General features: G+C 59.4%; 2 protein-coding genes across 2 annotated transcripts; both read left to right on the forward strand.

Annotated features, from left to right (window-relative positions):
* Positions 1-32: 32 nt before the first annotated feature.
* LOC134526562 (indoleamine 2,3-dioxygenase 2-like) lies at positions 33-8957 on the forward strand. Its single transcript, XM_063358543.1, has 10 exons — positions 33-163; positions 1148-1243; positions 1731-1850; positions 2038-2156; positions 2526-2540; positions 3010-3109; positions 3362-3479; positions 3687-3738; positions 5363-5511; positions 6205-8957. The coding sequence occupies exons 1-10, from the start codon at positions 35-37 to the stop codon at positions 6573-6575; spliced, it is 1269 nt and encodes a 422-aa protein (XP_063214613.1). The 5' UTR covers positions 33-34; the 3' UTR covers positions 6576-8957.
* Positions 8958-24875: 15918 nt separating this feature from the next.
* TCIM (transcriptional and immune response regulator) lies at positions 24876-26140 on the forward strand. Its single transcript, XM_063358561.1, has one exon. It carries the CDS (start codon positions 24971-24973, stop codon positions 25289-25291), a length of 321 nt encoding a protein of 106 aa, XP_063214631.1. The 5' UTR covers positions 24876-24970; the 3' UTR covers positions 25292-26140.
* Positions 26141-27837: the final 1697 nt, after the last annotated feature.

A 27837-nucleotide genomic window follows, 5' to 3' on the forward strand; every position in this document is an offset into this window, starting at 1 on the left:
CGGGGCAGCCGGCGCGTCTCCGCTGAGCCAGAGCATGTCCCGGCCCTGCGGGCAGCGCCCGGTGATGGAGACCGGCGAGGGCACGGAGGAGACCCCGCTGCCACTGGCGCTGACCAGGTTCCAGCTCTCCGAGGAGTACGGCTTCCTTCTTCCCCATCCTCTGGTAGGAGACGGCTGCGCCATCGCGGCTGCGTGCTACAGGAGACCGAGAACAGAAAAATAGAGGGGTTGGTGAGCGGCTTTCTGGTTGGGCTTCAAGTTAATGCTGCTCTATAACAGTTTATAAAAAGCAATGAGGAAGGCACACGCTGTTTTGGCTTAGACAGTTTCATAGGACAAACCCCTCGCTTTAAAAATGATTAAACTGGCTGCAGCGAGTGGCCCAGGGGAGAGGAGAAGGAGCTTTGCAATTCACACATTGGCCTCGGCGTTGCAGGATTTCAGGGAGGAGGCGGCGAGCAGTCAGACTGCAGGTCTCCCGTGCTCACTTGGCAGTGGCCGCGCTCAGGGACAGGCAGATCCTTGTTTATCATCCATTACTTCACGATCGCGCAGGCTGGTATTACAAGAGGGGGAACCATGTAGGGGGGAGCCCTCCCTTCCCCGCAGGTGCGACCGCAGACCCACCAGAGCCCCAGGAAAACCTTTGCAAACGCGACGGAGCAGGACAGTGAAAGCCCCCCAGGCCAGGCAATGTCCGACACGGCCCTCCCCGGGGCTGCCCAGCCCCATGGCGAGTCACGGCCCCACTCTGGCCCTCTCGTGCGTCCTCGGCTGCCGTCACTCCCCCGATTCCCCTCGCAGCCAGAGCGGGGAGCGGAGCAGGCGGGTTTGGACATTGTCTCTCAGCCAGCCTGAACTCTGAAGAGTTTACCCAAGCTTATCTCCAGCCCTCTGTTCCCTCCTGCTCCCCTCCCGGCACCCCCCCGTACCCCAGCACGGGGTGGGTGGGCTCCGTCTGCCTCTGCAGCAACTCGCTGGGGGACGCTCTGGTCCCCAGAGCTGCATCGGCGCAGGACCACTTTGGCCGTCCCATTGCACCCTGAGCTGCTCAGGAACCGGGGGAGAGAAGAGCCACAGCCTCGGGACACCGTGTGCTGCCAGTCCCCCTGCGTTTACAGCCCCCCTCTCACCTCTCTCTACCAAGACAGAGCTGCCGGCGCCCTACGGTCCCTGGATGGAGATTGCCCACGACCTGCCCCAGCTGATCGCGAGCCATCGGCTCCGCTCACAAGTCCACCAGGTACCGTGTTACCTCTCCTCGCTCCGGCGTGCTCAAACCTTGGCCGGACACAGCAGTGTCTGCTGAACGCATGGAAAAGCAAACCAACAGCAAAGCCGCGTCTGTCGGCACAGAAATAACCCCTGCGGCAGACCCCAGGGAGCGCGGGCAGCCGAGGCCGCGAGGGCTGGAGCGTGGCATGCGGTGGCAGGGGAAACCCTCTAGCTGTCACGAGAGCCATGGCTCATCCCGGCCACACTGCGCACCGAGGAGCTCCAGGAGCCCCCGGCCCCGGGAGAGGGACGCCTTTTTGAGTACAATGCTGCAGTTTACTGTCAATGCCCACAACCAGCACGAGCAAATCAATAACAAATCCTGCAGAGGGGGGAGGGAACGGAGGATTTTGGGGCCCAGCAAGGGTCTCTCCCTGGCTGGCAGGGCAGCCCCCACTGTGGGGGCCCTTGGCACTGCCTGCGGTGCCCCTTGCTCCCAAGGGTCTCTCTGGCAGATGCCGCAGCTGAGCACCCGGCACCTCCGAGGGCGCGAGGAGCTGCACTTGGCACATCTGGTGCTCAGCTTCATCACCATGGGCTACATCTGGCAGGAGGGCGAGGAGGGCAGCGTGAAGGTAAAAGCAATGCAGAACAGGTTCACCCGCTCCTTGGGATCCGATGCTGCTCCGCTGGGACTCATCCCATGGGAGCAAAGCCCCTCTCCTGAGGCTGCAGCAGGAGCGTGACCCCTCCTGCCTGGCCCGGGCACCTTTCACCAGCCTGACAGCGTCCCCGTCTTCTCCTGTGCTTTGTGCCCTTCAGGTCCTGCCCCGAAATCTCGCCATCCCCTTCTGGGAGGTCTCGCAGGCCCTCGGGCTTCCCCCCATCCTCAGCCATGCGGACTTTGTGTTGGCCAACTGGAGGAGGAAGGACCCCAACGGGTAAACTGCTGGCAGGTCCCATCCAGCACAACGGGGATAAACAGTCCCCAAACTGCTGCTGTTTTGCCAAAACCCACTGAACCCCCCCCCCCACCACTGGGGTCTCATGGAGAAGGTCTGGGGAAGGGTCTTGCAGGGGGGAGCGGTGGTCTCTGGGGCTGCCGGCGCTGCAGCCGCGGGTGCAGACACGGGCGCCCAGTGGGGAAACGGCTGCCCCCGGGACCGTCCCCCCCGGGGACGGAGCTTCCCATGGGGCAGCGACTCATTTTTCTCCCACAGAGCACAGTCCATTGCTGTAACGATTTATAACGTCTCTCTTTCTCTCTCCTCTTCTTGTGCATTTGTTGGCAATAACCAAAATGCCTTCAGGTCTCTGGAAATCGAGTAAGTATTTAAGATGCTTATTTATTTTCTAACAGTATTAGTTTTGTTTGAATTGGCTTAGCACTCCAACACTGCGGGGCTCTGCTTAGGTCGAACCTATCTCTTGATATACGAGCACGACAGAAACAGCTCAGCCTTTGGCACGCAAATGCCACTGCAACAACAGCAAAGCGCCGTGACTGCGGCTGAACCGTGGGCTGCTGGAGCCCATGCAGAGCCTGGCCCCCACGGGCCAGACCGTTAGCCCAGTGAGTCCGTGGGGAGGGTCACAGCTCCCCCCAAACCAGAGCAGCCCCATCCCCTTTTGCTCTGTGCCAGCTCCTCTCCGCCCGGGGTGCAGGTGAGAGGATTTGGAGCCGGGAGGGTTTTGCTCTGATGGCTCAGCGTTTCCCGGGGCGTGCGGGGAAACCCCGACCAAGAGCCCTCCTGACCCCCATGCGCTCGGCTGCTCTGCCGGTCGCCCCTGCAGGAACCTGGACACCATCATCTCGCTGCCCGGGGGAGAGAGCCTGCGGGGCTTCATCCTCGTCACCTTCCTGGTGGAGAAGGCGGCCGTGCCTGGCATTAAGGTAGGGCACTGCTGTGGGAGCCAGCTGGGGGGCGTGGGCCTTCCCTGCTGCTGTGCCCCACAGATCTTCCCTCACCCAGAGAGCGCCCGTAGGCACGCACCCGCGAGGTGCCCCCGTCCCCTGCACAGGCACCCACGAGGTGCCCCTGTCTCAAAGGCCAGGGGAAGGGGCAGAGCTGGCAGGGGGGGCAGCAGGTACACAGACATCGCAGCCCCCTCACCACTTCGTGCTCTCCCTCCTCTCCTCCGGCAGGCAATCGTTCGGGCCATTCGTGCCATCCTGCAGCTGGATGAGGAGACCCTGCAGCAAGCCCTGCAGGAGCTGGCAGAGGCCATCGGGGACATGAGCAAGGCGTTGAAACGGATGCACGGTAACAGCAGCTCCTGCCCTCACGTCGCCGAGCACGCTTTAGCTCATCAGACATGTCAGCGTAAACGTGCTCGTATTTGCCCCATAGAATCTCTCCGGAGGGATGGAGCGGGAGGAAGCGGGAGCACTGCCATGCGGGAAACGCCGAGGCAGAGGGAAATAATTGCCTTTTGCCTGCAGTAACATCTATGATCTGATTTCCTCCTAGATTACGTGGATCCAGCAGTATTTTACGCCGTGATTCGGATCTTTCTCTCCGGGTAAGTGCGGTGCCTTTATCTCCAAAGCCACCGTGTGGGCAGCTCCCGGGCCGGGGGCAGCAGGGGATGTGGGGAAGGGACAGCCCAGATGGGGTACGGGGTCCCCGGGGGTGGGGAAGGAACCGGTGCTGTGTCTGGCAGCGGTGGCCCCAAGACCGTCCCTCCAAATCATTCCTGCTCTTGGCCGGAGCAGTTTTGACAGCAAAAAACTAATTTCTCTTTACTTCGAACACAGTGCACACAAAGCTGCGAAGCTGAGTGGGGTCTCTTCACTCTGCATCTAGAACGAGCTTCTTGGTGTTGCTCCATTACAATCCCATTAATTAAAAAAACCCAATCCCCCAAATACTGAAAAAAGTCAGTTGGCCAAGGCAGAAACGAAGCCACGAGAGCCCAGCGCTGGGGGTTGGCCATCCCTCACCTTCCCTGCGGGGCTGGAGCATCCCCAGCTCTCCGCTCCCGGGCTTCTCAGGGGGGTTCTATTTTTGTTTCTCTTCAGCAAATCTCAGCATTCCTAAGTCAAAAGGCTCCGTGCATCCTCATTAGGTTTCGCTCATTTTTCATCCAAGCTGACCTCGTCTTGATGGTCATCAGCCTGGAAAAACATGCCTTTTAAATTCCCTTCTGCTTATAAGAACTTCCCACTAGTAAAGGTTACTATAAATACATCCCTGGGAGAGCTAAAAATATTGTGGTATTTGATAATGAATCTATTTTTCTCTGCATTTTGTGCAAAATCTGCTCCAGCAGTCAAACAGCCCTAGCAGCCGGCACTGAAAGATTCATGAAATGGGGCATTCTTCACAAGGTCAAGAGATATTTTTGTGCCAGGCCCATTATCTCTCTGAAATTATAAGTCCTCTTTCCATTTGTGAGCGAGCATTTATCCATTTTTGCCCAACAGGCGGATAAAGCGGGATGCCAGGAGCTGTGAGTTAATGGTGTACGGGGGGGGGCCCTGTGTTCCTGGGCTTGCTGAGGACGAGCAGCTTTACGAGAGGGAGGAAATCACATTACGGGCTGGTTCTCTGCCGAAGTAAATAAAGGCAGGCTGTCCTGCGTCGTCTTTAAACGAGAGTAACAAGAACAGACAAAAATCCAAAGTACAAACTTCAAGGGCTCGGAAGAGCGTTTGGGCAACTCTATCTGCCACAGAGGCAACCCCACTTCTCCAAACGGCCACCGGGATTTCAAGGAATTAGGATGTTAGATGCTGCTATCTGACTTTTCCCAGACAAGGGACTGTCCCCTCTCGCACACCCAAAGCCGCTCTGCGGGTGCAAACCACCACGCGGCGCCCCCCGAGCCAGGACCCCCCGGCCCCACGCCGTGGGGAGCTCCCCAGTGTGCGGCGATCCCGTAGAACCATCCCTACCTCGTGGGCGAGGGATAATTCAGGATTTCTCCCTACACCCACGGCCTTGTCGTGCGCCTCGCCGCAGCGTTTGATTTCCGAGTTTATCTGGCGAGTGAGGACACGCCAAGGCCGAGCGAGGGGGAGGAGATCCATGGGCCGGGTCAGGAAGGTTTCCCTCAATCTTGCCAGCCCAGGGTCCCGTCTCGCAGCCCCCCCGTCACCAGCCGCCCCCGGCCGCTCTGCCTGACCCCCGTGTCTCCCCCCCAGCTGGAAGGACAACCCCGCCATGCCGCAGGGGCTGGTCTACGAAGGTGTCTCTGAGGAGCCCATGGCGTACTCGGGAGGCAGCGCGGCGCAGAGCACCGTCCTTCACGCTTTCGACGAGTTCCTGGGGATTCGGCACAGCGGGGAGAGCAGTAAGTCACGCACTTTTCCTTTTTCCTAAGCAAAAAGGGGCGAGGGAAGAACCAAGACAGAGCGATTCCCACGGCTGTGCCCGGATCTGCCCCTCGACAGGACACGCGCCATCTGCCCCTCGCAAATCCTGGTGGGGCCGGCCGGGAGGAGGCTCTGCCCGGTTCGTTAGGGAGGAAGTCTATAAAGGAGGCTCTGGCAGGCACTTCCTCACCGCTATAAATTCCCAGATGAACAGACTTTGCTTTTTGCGTGTCAACTTTTTACTGATGTTATACATGGGAGCAGAGCTCGCCAGCATCCTGCCAGTATCTGAGCTCATCCATTCACACAGCTTCGCGCTAGTCTGGCCCACGACAGAACGTGTTTATCAGAAATTAGCAAAACCACTCTAATAGCAAAAAAACCACCCAACCCCAAACAACCCAAAACCAAAAGGCTGAGCGCAAAGGCTAAAACCTGCCTTATAGGGTTAAGGTCGACCCTAATGGAGCACTGCCCTAATATGGGTTTTCTTTCTCTATTAATCGGAGGCACCGAGACAGCACAGGGGAGGGCAGGGGGCGGCGCAGGCTGCTGGTACCACCTGGCGCCGTGGTCCCTGCAGGCCAGTGCTCCCGTCTGGCCTCTGAGAGCTTCAGCTGCTTTAACCCACTCGCCCACAACTTATCTCTTCCTTTGCTGGTGTCTTGCAGACGCCTTCCTGCACAGGATGAGGGACTACATGCCCCCGCCCCACAGAGCCTTTGTGGAGGAGATCCGCCGTGCCCCCTCCCTGAAGCAGCACGTCCTCTCCTCTGGAGACGCAGGGCTCTGCGCGGCTTTCAACCGGTGCGTCTCTGCACTGGCAGACTTCAGGTCCTACCACATCACCATCGTCACCAAGTACATCACCATCGCAGCAGCCAAAGCCAAAGCCGGGCGGGCAGAGCCGGGCGATGGGGCTGGTCCCTCCGCGGGGAAGCCCCCGTCTGCACTGGAGACCAAAGGGACCGGCGGGTCCCACATCTTCAGCTTCCTGAAGAGCGTCAGGGACACCACCAGGGAAGGGACAATAAGTGTCTGACTTGCCCTGAGGGTTTGCGAGGCACTGCTCAAAGCGGGTGCAGGAGGCCAAACTGGTCGGGTGTGGTTTTGCCAAAATCCGATTGCAGAGACCTTCACCAAAACCCTCTCAGCAGCCCCCTTCCTGCTCGTGCACATGTGGGACATGGGGAACGTGATCTGGGGTGTTGAGGGAGGAGAGCACCGCTGCTGATAACCCCCAAAAGGCACGCAGGGACTGCAGCATCCTTCCATGATACTGGGATGGGCACAGCATCCTTCCCATGGCACCGGGATGGGCACAGCATCCTTCCCATGGCACCGGGATGCGCACAGCATCCTTCCCATGATACCGGGATGGGCACAGCATCCTTCCCATGGCACCGGGATGGGCACAGCATCCTTCCCATGATACCGGGATGCGCACAGCATCCTTCCCATGGCACCAGGATGGGCACAGCATCCTTCCCATGATACCGGGATGGGCACAGCATCCTTCCATCATACTGGGCTCAGCTCAGCATCCTTCCACGGCACCGAGAAGAGCCGTGTCCATCCAAGCCCTGCTTGCTGCGTCCCACCAGGCTCGCTGCCCCTTCCCCGGGGTCGGGGCTGCCGGCGCGGCTGGACACGGCCGGGGTTTGTCCCGGCTGGAGCCCACACGGCGCCAGGGACACAGGGACCGGTAAAGCGGCGCTCCACAGACCCGCCGCGCTGCCGGGCCCCGTGTCCCTCGCGGAGCCGCGGCCCCGGCCGGCCCCGTCGCGACATCCCGGCGCTTCTCCATCGCGAGGTGGCGACAGAAACCTGCTTTTGGCTCCGCCGCCGCCGGGCTCCCCCGCAGCAGAGGAACGGGGCGGGGGGGGCGGGTAACGCAAACCACCGGCGGGGTCTGGGGGGGCTGCGGTTGCCGCCTGCGGGGGTTCCCTGCGACCCGCCGCCTTTGGCACCCAGACACGGCCCCCCCCCCCGCCCCCAGCCTTGTCGTTTTGACGCCAAACAGACGCGTTCCGCAGGAGCCCAGGGCCGCGGCCCCGGTGGGTCCCACGCCGCCGAGGCAGGCTCCCGCCAGCGATTCCCGCCGGCCCGGCCAGCCGGACCCCGCACCGGCTGCTAACGGCGAGCCCGTTACCGGCCCGCGGGCTCGGGGCTGCCCAGCGCTTCTCTGTTACTTGTTTCGGTCCGAGGCAGGGTATTTTCCGCTGAAATGCCACCGCCCGGTTTGAGTAACAGGCAGAATCTCACAAAGCTGCATCCGCAGCGGGACCGCAATTGCTCCCGGGGAAAGTCTGGGGACAAACGCCAGCTCTCCGGTCATGGGGACGATGCTGAAGGCACTCAAACCCAGGCGAGAGGGGAAAGCAGCCGAGGGAAGCGAGCAGGGCACGCGGGAAGGCAAGTCGAGGAGGCGGCTGCTGGCTTGGGGATGCTGCGTTAGGGCATAAGGTTTCACTCTGTTGCCAGCTTCGTTGCGGCTCCTGGTTTATTAAGGGCTCGGGTTGTCACAGGGGCAAAGCTGCAACATTTGGGCACACAGGATTCACATTCTTAAGTCTCAGCGAACAATACCTGCTGTGGCAGGGGACGGGGGGACACACGGTTTCCTCAGCCAGCGAGGGAAAAATGCCTCAGACAAAGTGCCTTTCACAGCGACTGCGCACCCCCAAATTCCTTGGAATCGGCATCTTTAGGGAAATCAGGCCATATGCCTCCGTGTTTTGCCTGCCCGGGTTCTGCTGGCACGGCCGCCCGAGACAGGCTTCACACCCAATCAGTGTCTCGGTGCAAAAATAGCTCTGGCGGTGCCACTTCTCCTGCACCATCAGAAGAGAGTCAAGGTCCTTTGAAACGAGGCTTCGTTCCCACGAGGGCGACAAAAAGCTCGGCACACGGCAGCTTGAATTATTAAAGCTCCTTGCTAAATTTTATTTTGTGCCCTCTTTTGAAAGGCAGTCTTAAAACTGGGGCTTAGGGGAGACATCGTCAGTAAACAACCTATGGGGACCTGTCAGCACCTTTAAATCTCTGCCTGGCAGCCCTCATTCTACTCCATCCTCATTTCTGAATAGCTGCTGCATATTTTATGTAGGAAATATTTCATTCTGATGATTGTCTTCATCTATTACATTTCAGACCGTTGCAGGAAAACAGCAAATTAAGACCGCGGAAAAAAAATAAATATCACTCTGGCCAAATAGAAAGCCCAGCCCGGACTGCAGGGAGCTGGTGCAGGCTGGCGCTGCGGGGGGCAGGCGTGGGCTCCATGCGTGCTGTGACGTCCACGACCGCACACCAAGGCCAGTACCAGGAGGGGGAAAAGGGTCCCCGTGGGGGGAATTTTATTCCCGCTGCAATCCCTGGCCCTGCCCCACACCGGACCAGCAGCATCACAGCCACGCTCCAACTGGGGAGGAAGGAGGGAGGATTCGTGCTGCCTTGGGGGAGAAAAGGGGAGCTGGGAGACCAGGGGAGAGATGCTGGAGGGCTCTGGAGAGCCCAGGGGCGACCCTGCACCCTCACCTTCAGCTCATTACTTTTGGGGGTTGAGGAAGGTGCCTAAAAACCGCACAGAAAGAGTCGGACCACAGCGTTCCCAGGTCAGCAAACTACAGAGCAAGGGCTCACCACATTTGGGTTCAGTTTAACAAACGCTTTGTGAGCGCCGCAGCCAGCGCCAGCACACGCACTGATCAGATTCGGTCCCTTTAAAGTGGATTCAGGGAGGATCCTGCCGCGCTCGCAGCACCCAGACAGCGATGCACAGACCCTTCCCGGCTCCTCTCCTGGCGGGCTGGGACAGCTGCTTGGCGAGAGCTTTGATTTCTCTCTGTTCCCAAACCACTGCTGTCTAATACTGATCACAAGACGCAGACATCTGAGGTCTCAGGTGCGTTACGACTGCAAGCACATTGCATTTAAATAATTTATGCCTATGCCTATGCCTAAAAATGCCACAATACGTTTGGGAATAACAAACACGGTGCTCGGCGTTCATTTTGCACGCCGCGAAGGAACCGCACTGCGATGGGCTGATGGACAGTGAGACGGGTCTGCGACCCGGGGTCCCGCTCTGCTCTGAGGGTCCCTTTCGGCGGGCGCCGGGGGAACCCGAGCTCCACGGGGTGAGCCCAGACGCAGCTCTCCGCCACCTTTACCGAGCCACAGGTGTAGCAGCAATGTTCGGTCTCTGCTGCTCTGGTCCACTGCGCCCTGTTTCGAGCCCACAGCCGTTCCCCAGCCAGCCCCCAGCCCTGGCGGGGTGGCACTGCCCTCCTGCCACCAACAGCGATACAAAGAGCGGAGGAAATTTGGGAAGGGAGCTGTGACGGCTGGGACAACCTGAGCCCGGGGCGCCCCCGAGACACCCTGCAATGGGACAGGCAGGGTTAAGCCCATTTCTGCAGCTATTTGATAAAGTGGATGTTTTTTCAGAAAAAGGAAACCCCCCTTTCAGAGCTGCCCCCCCCCAGACCTCAGCCCCCAGAGGCATTTCTCCGCAGTTAGGGACCACGGCAGCGTTGCTGGGACGGTACCACCTGCCCAGGCTCCCCAGGAACCAGAAGGATTTCGCACCATCTCCCACAGCCGGCAGCGCCCGCCGGGGCAGCCGGGACAGACCCAGCCTGGGAGCGGATGCAAATCCGGGAGGGATGTCACAGCCCTCGGCCACGACCAGAAAAGCAGCCGCGGACCCAAATTAGCGCCACCCACACAGAAAACTGTCTTATCACCGCAAACAGAGGCGCAGCCCCTGCGGCGCTGATGCACACATTTCCATTGCGAAGCTGCAGCTCGGGAGCCGCCCGGCAGCCCTGGCACGGCACTCCTGGCCCCGACCTGGGGGGGCCACCTTCTTCTTGACACCCCGTCGCCCCCTTGCACTAAGCAGAGATTTCCCCGGTGATGCCTGACGGTGGGCCCTGTGTGATGGAGGAGGCAGCCCGGAGTGCACCCGAGGTGGCGGGAGGAGACCTCGCCTGGGCACACCTTCCATGCCACCAAACCTCGCAGGAGCCCGGGTTGGTCCCGGGACCTGCCCGCAGCGCGGTGGCCAGCCCTGCCCGCCCGGCTCCCCTCTGCTCCCTGCGCCGTGCCCAGCCCGGCCGCCGCCATCCCACCCACGCTGCTTGCTCAGACTTTCCGTCCTTCTCAATTGCTTTGGCCTCTGGCTCCCTCCTCGCCTTGCCCGCGTCTCACCCCGGTCACCTTCCACCGCGAAAAATCTGTGCAAAAGTTCCTGAGATGCCTCTGGGCGCTGGCAGCGCTGCCCCGCTCCCGGGGCGTCTCACAGCCCCCGGGCGGACACAGCCACGCGCTTTGCTGTGACTCCTGCCACCGCTTTTGTCCCCCTGAATATTTGAAATCGAACAAGAATACAAACATTTGTATTCTAGACACTTCCCAACCCCGACCTTATTTATCATACTTGGCTCTGCTCCTGGAACTGGGGCCAGAAGAGGCTCCGAACGATTTAGGTTATTTAACATGCTGTGCATAGATCAGTCTCGCGCTCCCCTCTAGCCACAGGTTTCCCTTTGTGGTTTGCTGCACACTTACTATGTCCATCAATATCCAAGTAATTAAAATCCCCCATTATCCGGGGCCTGGCTGCCTTACGAGCTTCTCATAAGCTATAAAATATTTCATGGGCAACTTTCCTTGAGTGCCCGGGAGGTCTGCAGCCCCATCTCAGGATCTCCGGCTGCTGTTATAACCCTGCAGGTCCCATCTCAAGCGCCGGCTGCTCCAGCCCCAAGTGTGTCTGCCAGGATTGCTCATTTTCATCCTCAGTTTTCTCTATCCGCTGGAATTTTGCCCTGCAGCCCCGGCAGCTTGGCTGTGACGGACACCTGCCCCCGCTGACAACACTTCTACAGACAAGTCCTTGTCTCCTGGTGGGGCTCTCCTCTCCTGCACGGCTCGGCCACAGGTTTCAAAGCAATTTGTTAATAACAACCAGGTTTGCTTTGCAATTCCCCCTCGGGAGGGACAGGAGGGCACAGAAAATAATTGCCTTCACCTTCTCCCTGGCACTGGCGCTTGCCCGGGGCCTGACGCTGCAGCGGGTGCATGCCCTGAGCACCGCATCCCTCGAACACTCGACCTGGCAAAAGCACAAGGAACGCGGAGGGTTTTATCTCTGCTCAGGGAATTACTCACCTTGGCAGGAGTGACTGCAGCCCAGATATGATTAAAGGACATGACTCAAGCCAAAAAGTGCTAATTACAGCAGAGAAGGAGGAGGAGAGAGGAGCTGCTAAATTACGCCTAATATGGGAAGGGAGTTAGGAACAGACTGAAAAGCCATCGCTGAGGAGATGATGAAGTCGGGGCTGTCCCAGCCCGGGGCCACCGTCACCGCCATGCTGGGGACAGGCCGGACACTGCGCCCCGAGGCGGCCACAGGCGCCCGGCCAACATTGTTCGTGTTCTGCCGTTTGCATCACCCCGTTCTACCTCCCGCATCGCTCCTCTTGCGGGCGCTTTGCCCAAGTGTCCCTGGGACCTGCCACCCCGAGCCCGGCAAGGGAAGGAACGGGATGGTTTCTGCTCCCTGCGTGACCTCCACTAGACCTCTGGATTTCTCCTGTTGGTCAGCTTTAGACCTGTGTTAGCCCAGGCAGACAAGTGTCATGTCCCTGCCCCGTCTGCTGCCGGCACGAGGATCCCGCTCCTGCTCTGCCCCGTCCCTGCGGGCTGCGTTCCCGCTCTCCATCGCCTCTGGAGCTGCCGCCGTTTGCCAAACCCTAACGCTTTCCTCCCTTTCGCCGGCGGGTTGCTGCAGCGTGTGATCTGCACGGCTGCAGTGCCAGCGCTGCAGCGGCGCGGGGGCGAGGGGACAGGGGACGCGTGGCTGGGGCTGGCGCACACACACAGCCACACGCTCGCTCGCTGCAGCCCCCAGCGCCTGAGGGTTCCCCCTGCGGGGAAGCCAGGAGCACAGACGGATGCCGGTCCTGTTTTCCCATGGATGGTCGGTGCTGGGAAACGCATAAAGCGAGTCACCAGATGGAAGGACACCCAGAGGGACCTTTGGGAAAGGGCTTTACTTCACGCCCTGAAGTCCCCCATGTACGGCCAGCGCTTATAAACCACTGCACTGTTAATGCTCTCTGGAAGTAAAGGAACCAGAGACCGAAACGCTAGCATTAGAATAAACCCAGCTTTGCAAGGGGCAGACGCAGTTTGGAAACAAGCCAAAGCCAGGCCTTGGACCCCTTGCAGGATTCCGAACATCGCAGTCACTGCATGCTGCTGCTGCAGCCCCCGCGCCCACAGCCCGCACCGAGCCCTCCCCCGCGCCTCGGCTGGCAGCCAGGGGTTTACGGGCTTCTGGACTCGGCAGAAATCGCCCTCTGCTTCATACGAATGTACGGCAGAAATACAGTGCGGACAGGGTACAGGACTGAGTCTGCAGCCTCGGCTTTAGGACACAGGCGCCCGGATGAGAGGGGTTTGCCGGGCACCTTCCTCTGCGCACAGACTGGGGGAGCACTGAGAATACCTCCCGGCTGTGGGCTAGGAACGGCTCGCGTGGTCAGGGACAAGAAACCAGCAGTGACTGCTTTAATTCCCCCCTCTGTCTGCAGCGCCGTGGGGGGGGAGCAGGGGGTGCGAGGGGCTCCCCGGAGGAGCTCCGAGGGACACCGGCTCCCCCGTCCCGGCTGTCCCGGGGCAGCTCCGGGGCTGTCACAGCCCGGGTGACAGCATCCACGGGCTTTGAGGGCAAGCTCTCTGGGGCTGGGGCTGTCTCTGTATTTACTCAGAGACAAGCACAGCAGGTTCCTGGTTTATGACAATATGCTAAAGTAATTTGAATAATAAATACCACGAAGAAAGTGCATTATTATCAAATATGGGTTTTTCCAATAAATAAATCATGGCCATTATTTGCACGTAGAATGCCAAGACGCTGTGTTTGGGACAGTTGGTGCTCGCTGGAGTGTCTGACACGGAGATTTGCAGTAAACCAACGTCCCCTTCCTTTAGCTCGCCTCTCACTGCAGCTCCGCTGGGTTCCCAGTTTAGGATTCGAGGGGGGACGCTGTCAGGGCAGACCCCATTTCTGCAAACCTTTCCCCACCTGGGAAGCTGTGCCACGTTGGCCAGGTGTCCCCGCCGGGCCGTGGTGCGGAGGCGCCATTCCCAGGTGCCCGAGCCCTGGTCGCGGGGCACAGTCTGGGCCGGACGGGGGCAGCGGGCGGATGGCGGGGAACCATTCCTCCAATGCTCAGCACGGCCACTCACGCCGGGAGCCGGGGTTGAATCACTGCTGCGCGCTGGCATGTCACCGGTGGCATGTCACCAACGGCATGTCACCAGTGCCACGCGGGGGGAGCGCTGTGTCCGCCCCAGCGCCTGTTTGCGGCGTTAGTCACCACAGCCCGCGGTTGCCAGCCCGGGTAAATACAGGCAAACAAAGGCGCTGGCGCTGCAGGCGGACGGCGAGCCCGTGAGGCAATCCCTGCCCGGCTCCCCAAGAGCTCTGTCAAACCGATTCCTTAGAAAAAACAAAAAAAGGAAAAAAAGACAAGCCACTGCTATTATTGCAGTAAGAGGCCGTCTCACGCTGGGCTCTGCTGCTAAATATATTCTGTGTTTACTGTACGCAAGAACAGTAGGAAGCTTTCCGAAACAGCACTGGGGTTGCTCCGATTTATTTCGGCAATCAATCACGCCTGGCTTGAGCCATTTTTATACTGACACAAATGGAAAATATTTTCCTGGTTTAATTTCTACCCATCAAAGACATTTCCTCAACAGAGAGGAGCCCCGCGGCCTTGGGGGGAGAAGAAGAAGCGCCCGAGGAAACTATTCCACGGAGGAGACGCAGGGCAGAGCCCGCCGGCAGCCGGATGGGGCGAGTCAGGACACCATTCCCGAAAGGCCGGGAGCGGTTAGCGCGGCTACTCAGCCCTTTGCGGCCCAATTAATGTGCTGAGCAGGAGACGTGGTGTTTAGCCACGTGCTGGCCGAACGCAGCGCCTGGGAGAACCCCGAGGCCGTGGCTGCGGAGTGCGGGAGGCGATGCCGGCGCTGGGCGCGATGGCTCGCGGGGACGAGACCCTGGAGCCCCTGGGGTGGCTGGCGGCGGGGGCGAGGGGTGGTGGCACACACAGGGCAGGGACCCGGCTCTGCTCCCGAGCATCCTTCCCTGGGACAGCCCCCCCGACCCCATCCTGTCCCCCGCAGGTTTCTGGGCGCAGCAAGAGCTGCTCCCGGGATCCTCTCCCCCCGCTGCTGCCGTCATGAGAGAGGCCTGCGGCGGGGCATGGGTTTGGGGTCGGATAGCTAATGGATATTGTTTACTCTCTCCGTAAAATTTCCCTAAACAGCCTTGGGAAACGCTCCTTCCATGAACCTCATTGTGGCAGGAACTGACTCAGCTTTCCGCACGGAGCGGGTTCTGGAGACGAGCTCACTGGCCTCGTTAACTTGACGTCACGCTCGGCACTGTTTACAGCGTATTTAATTTCACTTGCGCCCCACATCAGAGCAGCGTGCGCATCCCCGCCGGCCCCGCAGCGTCCCGCTCCCCCGGCCCCTCCGGCGCGATGCTGCGAAAGCGCGGCGGGTTGGCACAGCAACAGCAACTTGTGTCCTAAGGAGCAGCGACCACCCCCACAAATGATAACACTCAAACCCTGAAACCTCCAATTTCCCTTTCCCTGCCCACTGCACCATCCTTCCAGCTTCACCCGCGCTGCTCCCGAAAACACAGGGGTTTGCTCAGTTTTTCCGCAGAGCAAAACCGAGCAGCTCGGAGCAACCCAGGCACTCAACTGCAGTCACACCAGCAGCGGCCAACCCCCACCAGAGCAGTTTTACCCGGCGTTCTCCACCTAAATGGCCCTTTCGTGTACTATGGAGAAAGCACACAGCTCCACGCTGGTGTTTTGGCCCGTTAATTACACGCTGCAGCTGTGGCGGGGGCTGCGGAAGGTGGTGTCACACGCGGCTGTGATCGCAGGCCAGGCAGGACATCAGCAAGATTGAAAAATCCTTGTTTTGGCCCATTTGTCTTTCCGTGTTCCCGATGTAAGAGAGGAGCGAGGGCGCGGGGACGCGGCTGGAAGCGGCATCAGGGCTCTCCCGTCCGCCTCTGGGACACGGCGTGTGACCAGGGATCCGTGTCCAGGTGTTGCAGCTCCGGGACCTCCGTAAGGTCTCTGCAGCGCACGTACGATTGCACCTATTAAACACAGGCGTAACCTCCTGGAGATTTGGAGCTAAGCGGTCAGGCTCTCCCCGGACATCTCCCCGAGCCGAGGGCGGCTGGGGTCGGCGCCGGCTCCTGCGTCGCTCCCGGGCCCCAGGCAGAGCCTCGGGGGTGGATTTCTCTCCCGAAGACAGGCACAAAGACCAACCTGATTTACTTCTGCCAGGCAGGTGCCGACAACTCCAGGGCACAAACTGCAAACCGGGCTGGTTTCTAGTTTGACACCGAACCTCTGACGGATCAGAGCCGGAGCGGGGGCAGCCACAGCTCATCCTCCCAATTAGCAGTTTGCTGATCAGCCAGGTTTCTCTCAGAGGGGCTGCGAAGCGCTTTTTGCCGTACCTATACACATCCACACAGCATCCTCTCTCTCCCCCCTCCTCCCCTCCCACACCGAGCTGAAATAAATTTGCAGCTCTAAAACTGTTCTCGCTTGAACTGCCGGCATAAATAACCCGGCACAGACAGACCGAGATAGCCGTAAACCGGCGCTGACACTTGACAAGGATTCAAGGGCAGATCTCGAGAACAAAGACAAGGCTTCCTTGTAAACAAGGCACCGGTCACTTAGATTACAACAATCAGGCGACACCACTGTCAGGAAACATCTAGAAGGCGCCACTGCGAGAGCTGCACGCGCCTGAGAGCGGGGACCGTCGGTGGGGAAGGCCGGGGTCTCCCACCCTGCGGCCATGGGCAGCGGGTCCGTGCCCACCGCGCTCCCCACAGCTCAGGGATGGCCGGAGCCTCCCGGCACCGATGGCAGCTGGGGCGGGTGACGCCATCCCGGTGCCCGACACCGCCAGCCTCGCCTCTGCCCCGCAGATAGGCTTTACAGCCCTGACGTTCGCTGGGGTTTGCTGGGGAAAACAACCGCTGGCAGGAGTTCGGTCACCGCTCAGTAACCGGCTGTAACCCCAGGGACAGCCACAACTGGCCTGGGAACAGCCCGAGCCCCGCTCCGGCGGCTGTGAGGGTCTCGAACCCCCGCAATGACGAGGGGACGGGAACATCTCTCTGATGGAGAAAGGCTGAGGGATTTGGGGCTCTTCAGCCTGGAAAAAAGCCGACTGAGGGGGGATCTTATCAACGCTGATAAATACTTCAAGGGGGGTGTCAGGAGGACGGGGCCAGGCTCTTCTCAGTGGTGCCCGGGGACAGGACAAGGGGTAACGGGCACAAACGTGACGGTGGGAAGTTCCATCTCAAGACGAGGAGGAACTTCTGTGCTGTGAGGGTGGCAGAGCCCTGGCACAGGCTGCCCAGAGAGGTGGGGGAGTCTCCGTCTCTGGAGACATCCCAACCCCGCCTGGAGGCGTCCCTGTGCCACCTGCTGTGGGTGACCCTGCTCTGGCCAGGGGTGGGACGAGGGGATCTCCAGAGGTCCCTTCCCACCCCCGCCAGTCTGTGAACCCCCGAGCAAACCCCTGCAGCCCCCAAGCAGCACAGCTCCCGTCCCCCCGCCGTGGCAGGGACGTGGCCAGCCCCCTTTGTCCCCCGGGGGGATCGGCAGCAGACCCTCAGCACCCCAAACCCACCCCCCAAAACCCCGTACGCCACCCCCAGCCCCCGCGATGCGGCCGCTGCTCCGCAGGCAGGGCACGGGCAGGCACCCGCGGGGACCGGGGCCACCCGCTGACGCTGACGGCAGCGCTGACGGGAGGAGGGTGGCAGAAATTGCTTTTCTAGCAGCTACAAAGCAAAAGCTGTCAGGCCACAGGAGAGGGTGACGGGAGGGAGGCAAACACCATCTGTTTTCTCCGAGGAGCTCTTTAGCTACTGGAGGAATGAACTACAAGGCTGATAACACCACGATTTTGAGCTAATCTCCCACACAATTTACCTATCGGTTGATTTCCTGATAAATCTCCCTAGGCGCAGGCTGGGTGCTCCCCTCAGCGCTGATTACCGGTTCTCTCCTCCCGGCGTTAATCGGCTTCGTGTCCCCACGCCCCGACTGCGCGCTGCCACCAAACCCGCGCTGCTCTGCCCCAAAACGCAGCCGGGGCAGGAGCTCCCGCTGCCACGCGCCCGTTCTGCTTTGCCACGAGATTAAGGAACTGAACACTAAATTTGCAGGTTTTCTGCCCGCGCAGGACGCGGCCTGTGCCTCTGAACCAGGACCCGGCTCAGCTGCCCCTGCACAAACTGGGTGTTTCTTCCCTCACCCGGGGAAATGCTCTTTAATTTGCTTATGGGGGGATCACAAACCAGCATTTTGCAAATCAGAACTGAAAACGGCCCCAAAAGTGTGAGGGGTCGGTCGCAGCCCAGGACCCAGAGCTGGGAAATAGCTTTATTTCTACCCAGCAATTCTCTCAAAGCAGGCAAATAAGCAGCAGTCGCAGCTCAAAGCCCGTTTTCAGGCTGAGCGCCCCGGGGTGAAGGTGCCTTGCTGTTTAACTAACCCTCCCGCATCCCGGCTGTTGGTTCCCAGCCGTGCCGGACGCTCGCGTCGCGCACAAGTCACCCGGCTTTCCCTGGGGCACGGGCCCAGCAGACCACCGGTCCCCAGCCCTTGTGAACCACTGCCGGGCCCAGACGCTGCTCGGTACCATCGCAGCCTTTACCGGGTACCGCCGACCCGCAGCTTTACCCCCCCCGGACCCCCGCATCACCTCGCTGCTGCGCATTGCCACCATCCTGCACCCCCCGGCTGCTTTAGGACCCCACTCCCAGCCCCGTGGCGGGCCGGGCCATGCCATTCTGCACATCTGGCTCCTGATGTGGCGCTGACCCCCTTGCACAGCCCTGGGCTGCGGCGGCGGGAGCGATGGGGGGCAGCGAGGGCCCCCCCCCAGCAGTACAAAGGCCCGTATCCTGTCTGCCACCCCTTTGGCGGCAGAGGAAGCGGCTGGGCAGAGATTAGGGCCCTGGCGAGGGGGACACCGGAGCGCCGGGACGTGTGTCTGGTAGCGTCGCCCGTGGGCTGGGCTGCGACAATGACCCGCGCCAGCCCCGCGTCCCAGCCCCGCGGCAGGATTTCCCGTGGGCCCGTCCCCGCCGCAGCAGACAATGAGCCGTCGGACAACTGGAGACGGCTCTGCCTTCGCCCCGCTCCAGCCAGGGCTACGCGGGACCGTCAGGAAGATCAAACAGGAAATTCAGCAGAGAAAAGAAAAACCTTGTTCGTGCTCAAAAGCCTAAACTTTCATTGCCATGTGCCGTCTTGCTGACCCGGGAGGAAGATGCTGAAGTCAGGATATTAAAATACTTTCCCCGGCCCCTGTGGAAACAGCAGGACACGGAGAGCTGCTCTGCAGATGCGATGGGGAGGTGGCATTTCAGGACACTGGTCCTGCCAGCACATGGCACCCACCTGATGGAGCAGCCGGGCCACGGGGACACCCCAGCCCCCTCCAGGGACCGGCCGGACCCCAGCAAACCCGCTCCCGTCTGCCCTGCCTGCCGGCTCCCAGCGCATCGTTTGCCTGCTCCTGCCGGCGTCCCCGCTAACCACGGCTTTGCTTTTTTTCTCCACAGGGCTTTCAGCCGCGCTGTGTGCTCTGGCTGGCAATCTGCCACCCGCCTCTCTCCTAACCGTGTCCCACGGCAAGTGGGGAGCACCACAGCCAGGGTTTCCCTTTGCACGGCAGCTTTGGGAAGGCTCAAGCCCCGGGAGAAGCCACCCGTGGCTTCTGTCCCCAGCTGCTCCGACCCCGTCACAGCGAGCATCTCGTGCCAGGAATCGATGTGTGCCCAGCTCAGCCTCGCTGCATGCAGGGCTTCTTCCAAAGGGTGCTGGCTTTAAAAAGCGCCAGAAGTTTCTGTTTCTGTTCTGTTTCTCAGCAGGCCTGATTTACTTACTGTAACCGGCTATTCATTACGTCCCGCACTGCATTATTAACTCGGTGATCGTACATTTAGCACAGAATTTATGAGAAACGAGGAGACATTCATTATCAGTAATACCACAAACTTTACTCTTATATGGTCTCCCTGCGCGGAGCGATGCCGGGCTCCCGCGGCAGCGCTGGCCCAGCCGGGCAGCTCCCGCGCCAGCACCCTGCCCTTCCCCGAGCTCCGCGGCCACTCTGCCCCGCGCCAGCCGGTCCAACCACCACCCCTGGGGTCACCGAGCGGGGACGGCCCCGCGGGGACACGCTGCTGGAAAGCTGCAGCATGGTCAGAGAGGGGCAAGGACACGTTCTCCCTTTGCACCCCTACTGCATCGACACCATGAAAATTTGTTATTTTCTTTAACTCGTCAGCAGTTAAAGGCGAGTGCTGCCCTTACACCGGTAAACTCCACGCCGGCTGCAGCAGCAGCTCAGCCATCGACGGCTGCTGCCAGTTTCCCCATGTGTCAGCAGAAGAGATGAGCCAGCGACTGGCGAAGGAGCCCCACGGAGCCCCACAGAGACCCACGGAGCCGCCGGCTGCAGCCGAGGGACGGGCGTTAATGAACCCACTCTTGCTCCCCTTGGCTGCGGGAGGCTGGAGTGCAGAATTAATGCGGTGCAGGCTACGCCTGATGTAACAACGCCAGTCTCTGCAGCCCAGAAGCCAGCATCTCGTTTAGTTTTCATAGGTAGGATAAAGAAAAGTATTAAATAGACACAGTGTAATTTTTTTCCCTATTAAAAACTCTTCCAGTGGAATTTAACCAGCTTAACTGTGTCTTCTGTTGTCTGAAAACCAATAGCTTTTTCCCTGCTGTTTAGGCAGGCAGCTGCGCCAGCAGCATTGACCGAGAAATACTTTGCAACTGGGCTGCAGCAGAGCTGCCGTTAAAACGCATCCCAGTGTGCTGCCCATCTGCACTGGGAGTACAGGACAGGCCACCGCGACTGTGCGCAGCCAGGTCACGCTCTCGGGCCGTGTAGGCGAAGGGCACAGAGCGTCCGGCCTTGAGATGCGGGGTGAGATCTGTGTTCCCAGACGCTCCGCTGGAGAAACCACCGCCACAGCAAAAGCCCAACCAACAGCCAAACAAACAGAAACACCCGGTGGAGCCCGCGCGGGACAGACAGAGGCCCATGAGCCGCAGCTGGAACAGCCGTAGGCAGGGAACGCCGGGGCCGACCTTGCCATTCGCACGACCTGCATGTCTGACAAATTCCCAGGAATTCGGATTCCACAAAGAACACGATGAACCGGTTCCTCTTTGACCTTACAGCCATCCCGCAGCTGTGTCTGCTGCAGAGCTCTCCGTCCCAGAGACGTTTCCCAGCAGAGAGCAAACGCGGAGCAGCGTTTATGGCTGCTGAGAAGGGCAGGGATTCTCCAGCCTCCACAGGCAGCGGGAGAAGCGAAGGCTGCCAGTGAGGCAGAGGTGGAACACACGTGGCGAGGGAAGAGCAGAGATGGTCTCAGGCTCCCGGGCATTTCAGATTCTTAGCTTTTATGTATGTTAAAGACAAAGCACATATATATATATATTTAAGGCAATATTTTCGCTTTCCTCTGCTGTCCCAAAGCCTTCTAACGCCCTTCGGGAGGCTCAGTTCCCGACCGTTTCGCACACGGCTGCAGGTCTCCGCGGCACCGATGCTCTCCCAGGTGCCGATGCAGCGCTCGGCACCAGCGCGGGAGCACAAGCCGTGCAGGCTTTGGCAGGCTAGTGAAAGGAAAGCTATGCAAAACATGCCCTAGCAAAACGCAAAGGCATCCCAGATTACCTTCTTTGGAGAGGTTTTGGACAGTTACATAAATGCAGACTAAGTTCTCCACGCGAGTTTGCGGGAAAGGCAGCGGCTGCTCCAGCCACCCCTGGCCTCCTGGGCCCCTCTCATTCCCGGGGCTTTCGGGGGCTTTCCCAGCCGGGACAGGCTCAGCTGGGCAAGCCCCCGGCTTTTCCTGCCCCTCGCCATCATCCCTGCACCAGGATCCTCCGGCACTTCCCCGCTCTGAGCCGGCGATGCCTCTGGGTCTATTCAAACAGGTTTGGCGTTGCCAGCGGGGCGCAGACCCAGCCACTGCATTGCATCCTCCCCGAGCCTTGCCCTCCCGCGAACGCTCGCTCGGGTCGCCAGACCCGCAGGCTCCGTTTAGCCTCCAAAAAACCTTCAAAACCTGCACCCAAAGCGCAGCACAATCCTGCCTGTCCCCCCCCCGGCAGAAGACCCCCCGTGGCTGGAGCGCTCCAAAGCCACCACATCCCCAGAAGCGGAGCGCAATTAGGGATGTGGCTGAGCCGCTCCGCAGGGATGGTGGGGGTAGGAATTAATCCTCCCGTTAATGCGTGAAGCGGAGCGCTTGCGTTTCACGAAGCAATTATACAATAATAGCAGGAGAGCGACGACGGAAATCGCATCTTGTCTGAAGTTTCGCTCCAATCCAACACATGAATAATTCCTCCGAGGCATTACTGGGAAAGCACTATTAAAAGACCGATATAAACAAAAATTACGGGAAAAAAACAGACGAGGCATGTTTCATCTCTCAGTCAGAATTGAACGCAGCTAAATTTATACAAAGTGGGCAGAGAAGCTCGAAGGGGCAAAGACATTTGTTAGCGCTCGGTGCGAGATGAGCCCACAAGCAAACGCGGGCTCGGTCTTGGCAGCTTTCTGATGTCTTACTCCGAAAGCATCAGCTTCCTTCTCGGTTTCCATGGCAGATACTTTTCTGAGCTTGTATCTTCCACAAATATTGCTAATTTATTCTCTCAGCCCCGTCTCTGCAAATACCTGCAGAACGGCTCCACGCGCGGTAAGAGCGGTGAAAACGTTAATGCGCCTCAGCTCTTGTTTTCGACGAAGGGAGACCGTGCCTTGCAAAAGAAGGGCTCGTCTTCTACCGCCACAAGATCGCACTGATCTTCTGGCACTATTTTTTGCCCTACGTACCCTGAAACTTCATTATCTGTCCAGTGAAGCAAAGTACACTTAACATGCCGCTCAGGCATTTTTTACAGGCAGGTTCCCCCCCCCCGCAGCGCTCCAGGCAGCACTTTCCATGGGAGCAGGAGGGGACCCGGAGGGTTCCATGTCCCAGCTGCTCCCCCCTCGTATTTCACGTTAACGGGAGTCTATAAAACACGAGGCTCTCTCACGGGCGCAGACCCAGGAGCCAGCCACCTCAAACAGATCCTGTTTTCAGGGGGGATTTACCAGCCCTGCAAATGTTGAGCAAACAGCGGCCGATGCGTAATTCTCACAAATTCGGCAAGGCTTCAGCAAATTGAGAGGCTTTTAAGTCTTTCTGGCAGAAGGGGAATCACGGGGTTTTGCAAAGTAGTTGTTTATACGCTACAGCACGAAACAGCTAGCACATACAAAAGAAATTCAGACAAGCTTGTAAAAAGTAACCCGCACAATGACAGCGATGCGGAACTGCCGGAAAAACTGGCAGGCACGTGCAGGGAGGGCTTGTGCTGGTAAAAACAGCGCGGAGCCAACTCCCGGCAGCCGCGGGGAAAGCCGGTCCTGGGCGGGATGTGGGGAGCGCAGGGCATCGGCTGCGCCAGGGGATGCCCAGCGCTGAGGGACAAGTCCCCAGGGCCCAGGTGGTCAAACACGGACATGCTGCCACCCCCTCTCCTGAAGGTGAAAGGCTGGCAAGCCCCGGAGGGCTGGGAGCTCAGGAGAGCCTGGATGGGGCCGGGATTCCCCGTGTCGTTCTGGGGGCCAGGCAGCAGCCGGCCCCGCTCCGCGCATTGCCCGGGGAGCAGCAGCGCAGGATGAATCCTGTTCTCCCGACACAAACGCCTGGCACGTGGGCTTCAGGAGCTCCTGCCTCTCCCGCGGCTCCCGCTGGCCACAGGAGGGGGGTTACAGACACCTCCCCCCACTCTGTCCCAAGGAACAGGGGTTTTCAAGGGAATGTGGAAGGGCAAGAAACTGGGCGATGTTACTTTGGATCTGCTCATCCCTGGGGTCAGAGATCACCTCCGCGGCTCTCCGGTCAATAAGGGAAACCCCCTGGGGCCGTCGGTCAAACCGGCATGGGGACAGAGGCTGCTCCAGGACTTCTTCACCAGGGGTGAGTAACAGGGGTCACCACCACAACCAGTAAACACGCAGCCGATCTTCCAAACAGCGCCTCTGCAGCATCCGGACGCTTTTAAGCCACTAACCAAAATACACTTATCTCTGGCTCCCTGGACGCGAGTGACTTTTGAACCCACCGCCGTTCTGGGCCAGATTTAGCTGTGCTCGCTCACACCAGATTTCTAAGCCCAGCGGGATGCTCCAGTGGCCAGAGCTGCCCCGCGCAGGTAGCCACGGCCTGCCCGCGTCCTCAGTGAGACGGAGGCACAGAATCACCCGATCTCCCGTCGGAAGGGACCCACGGGGATCACCGAGCCCAGCTGCCTGCTCCTGGCAGGGCTGCCCCACACCAAGCCCAAGCTGCGTGACTAAGAGCGAGTCCTCCCAGCCCCAGGGCTTGGCATCGGCCAAGGGTGGGGTGGAGAGCACAAATGCTTGCGGAGCAGAGGAACCGTGCCGGTGAGACGGAAATTAAAGCAAAAGGATGCTCGAGGCAGGAGCGGGGCAACAAGCTGCCGGGTGCCGTTGCTGCAGCACAGCGTGCGCGGAGAGGTGTCACCTCTGCCCCGCGGAGAGCATGGCCATGGGCAGCTCTGGGGTGTGACACCCGGGGACGCCACCTCAGAGGCCATTATGGATCAGCTGCCTTTGGTCAACCACTTGCCAATCAGAAAACACAGCGTTGTGAGCGCTAAACGTGACCTGTGTCACCTGGGAGCAGCAGGAAGCATCCCATGCCCAGACCGGAGCTGGTTCTGCGGCGTCGCAGTGCTTCTGTCTGACCCAGCCGCAGAAAGTGCTCGTCTGCGAGTACGGGCTCGCAGCTAACGCCTCTCGCTAGTATTGCAATCACTCTCACCTGGAATTTTAACTGTTTATTGTATTATATATCCTATATTCGGAATGCAGAGCTTTTCCATGTGCAGCAAAAGGCCAGGAGCGGAGTTTGAGCTGTACTTGCTCAAAGCCCCACAGCGACGCTTGAAGTTGTGTGAAGCCACTTCTGCACAGGGGCAAAGAAAAACCGTCCCCATGGAGGAAACACAGAAAACTTTTCGCCTTGGCTGCTCGGCAGAGGAAAGTTGGCAACTCAACTGTTAAACTCGCCTCGGAGTATGCAGTGTTGACATCAGCGTGATCTCATCACTGTAACTTGAGCCCTCCGGCTTTTTCTCCAGACTGCCTTTAAATACCAGCCCCGCAGCCGGCAGCACCCATCCCTCTGACTGCACCCGAGGGCGCACCCGGCAGCACCCCACGTAGATGAAAGCAAAGAGAAGCCACAAAACTCCAGCCATGTCCACGTCCCTGCGAGTGAGCCCCTCGGTCCACGGCTACCGCTTCGACACAGCCCTGCGCAAGAAAGCCGTGGCCAACATCTTCGAAAGCATCAACGAGGAGTCCCTACAGAAACTCTTCAAAAACTCCGGGGACAAGAAGGCAGAGGAAAGAGCCAAGATAATCCTCGCCACCGACCAGGACCTGGAGGAGAAAACGAGAGCGCTAATGGCACTAAAGCAGAGGCGAAAAGACAAGCTGCTGCAGTTCCTGACATTTCGGAAATACTCCATTAAAGTGCACTGAGGTGGCGAAGGCAGCAGGAATGGAGGAGAGCATTTCGGGACGGGACTCTTTGTGACCTCCTACCACACGCGGCTCCGCTGCCCCGCGAGTCCCTGGTGGGACATGGGGGACCTGACAGAGCCCCGCGGCGCCGCGGCCCCTCTGCGCACGCATTGAACCACTGCCACGACGGCAGCATCGGTGCAGACGGCAGCATCGGCACCGACGGCAGCATCGGCATCGGCACCGACGGCGGCATGGGCAGCATGGGCGTCGTGGCAGCCAGAGGCTCCCAGAGGGGGGGCAGCCGGGCTCCCTGGGGGCCGTAGGACCAAGCCATGGGGGGACCCCGCGCCTGGGCACGGCTCGAGACCTTCTGACGGGCTCGGTGTTTACTGACTTCACCTGTGCTTTGCCTTTGCCAACTTAAAGCCCTGGCCCTCGCCGAGCCCCCGGCGGGGAGGGAGGTTCTATGGACCGACCAGCTCCTGAGCAGGGATCTCTTTGCGTTTGTTAAAACGCACTCGGTGCACCGCACGGGTGCAGCAAATCCAGCCTGCAGGGAACGCAGTCGCTCTAGAGACACACCACGCAACTGTACCTTTTCTTTCTCGAGCTGTGTGTGCAGCAGAAATTGTTTGCACAGAAGCAATAATAATGACATATTTCCCTGAATTTACTGTGAAGCTCCTTAATATTTTGCTCACTTCCCATTAACACGAAAAATCTAAATATCGTAACTACAGTTCTTATTTGTATAGATTACAATAGCTTTTTGACGAGTATTTCATGGTAATATTTGATGACAATGTTATTATTATATCGACTATAATTTATTGCATATGGTGATCTGAAATTTAATAAATTATGAAGTAAATATAATTTCTCTTGTCTGAAATGCTCAGTTCTCCTGGAGGAGTGGGGTTACGCTTTTCTGGCCGTTTCGTAGAGATTCTGTTTTAAGAGCCGGCTGCCCGCACCCCTCCGGAATTCCCCAGGGCCCTTTGGCAGCCCGTCCCCTGCAGCCGCCCCCCAGCCCCCCCATCCGGCCCAGCAGCACTAGTCTGACCCACGACTCCTCAACTGTTAGTTTCCCCTATGCGATAAAATAGAATTACATCTTTTGCAATAGCGTAACAGAAAAACGGGTTTAGAAGGCAGCGAGCAGTGCGGTTCCTCGGGCTCTCGGGTTCCTGCAAAGCTCGGACTTGGCCCCCCCCTTCTGAAGAAACAGAAGTGAGTTATGAACGCTTTGGCAGCAGAATTTGACTCGGTTTTTCTGCAGGTTATGCCATACCATCATGATAGACTGTTGAAAATACTTAAAAATAGCCAAGACTAGTTATTTATAAGTATGTCCTCTAATAACCTGCTCATTTAGAAAAAAAACATTCCCATGACTCTGCTTAGAGCAACAAAGATAAAACAATTCCGAAGAATGACAGACCAGCTACAGTTGTTTTGCCTACAGTAAAAACTCCAAATTGCCTATAAGGCAGGGAGACTAGAAATAATCCTCTAAATCACTTAATAGAATGGATAATTGTAATTATTTACAGCGTGGTGAAGCATATCCAAGCATCCCCCAAGAGCAGCAGGTTGGGGAACGCAATGCCCAGCGTGCGGAGCACCCCCGGCTCCCCCCAGCGTCCCCGGGCACAGCACCGGCCTCCCCGGAGCAGGAGGCGGGAGAAGCGCCTGCGGGCGGGGGGTGAGGCTGGGGCACCTCGGGGCACCCCCGCCCTGGGCTCCCGTCGCCCCCACGCTCGGCGTTGGCCACAGAGACCCCGCTGGGGCAGGTTTCCTGGTGCTCCCTCTCTTGGGAAGGCTGGAGGGAGCGGGGGTCACGCCTGGTTCGGGATGGACCTTTCCGAAAGGACCCCCGAAGGCTGCTCAGAAACTGCCCTCCCTCGGAAAAATCCGCCTCAGCCTGGGGTTCGCTCCAGAGGCAGGCGCCAGTTTTCCGGCATCCGACCTGTCCCAGCGCGGTGCCCCCGCGCTCGGCTCCAGCTGCTTCGCGCGCTCATGACACATCCCCACAAAACCACCCGTAGGGACACAAAGTGCCTCAAACGGGCTGTTTCCAAAAAAGGCCAAACGGGGATGTTGAGCAGCCCCGGATGCTTCCGCGCGGCCCCCCCACTGCCTCCACCCGCCGCTCCAGGCTTTGGGATGCAGCTTCTGCCCCCGCTCCGGTAGGTTTTCCCATCACAGCCATTTCTCTGATGGGAAACACGCAGAACAGAAACCAGCCGCCACCAAACCCACCCGGGGTGTGTGACGCGAGGGGACAACGCTGCTGCACGAGGGTGCTCTCAGGACCCCCCCATCCAGAACCTGCCCACCACAAGGCACAGGTCTGCGAGGGGGGGACAGTCCCGTCCAGGGGCTGCAGCCGCCCGATTCCCCTGGACGGAGACATCCCCGTGCCTGGCCCATGTGGGACACCAGCACCTCGACTGGGCTACGGTCCCTATGGCCACCACTAGCCCAGGGCTGCCAGCAATGAGGGGAGCTCGGTGCACCGTCTGCCGCCCTCTTCCCCTGCAGAAAGCGGGGGTGACGGC

The sequence above is a fragment of the Chroicocephalus ridibundus genome, chromosome 23 (genome assembly GCF_963924245.1).
Source record: "Chroicocephalus ridibundus chromosome 23, bChrRid1.1, whole genome shotgun sequence".
Classification (NCBI taxonomy): domain Eukaryota; kingdom Metazoa; phylum Chordata; class Aves; order Charadriiformes; family Laridae; genus Chroicocephalus; species Chroicocephalus ridibundus.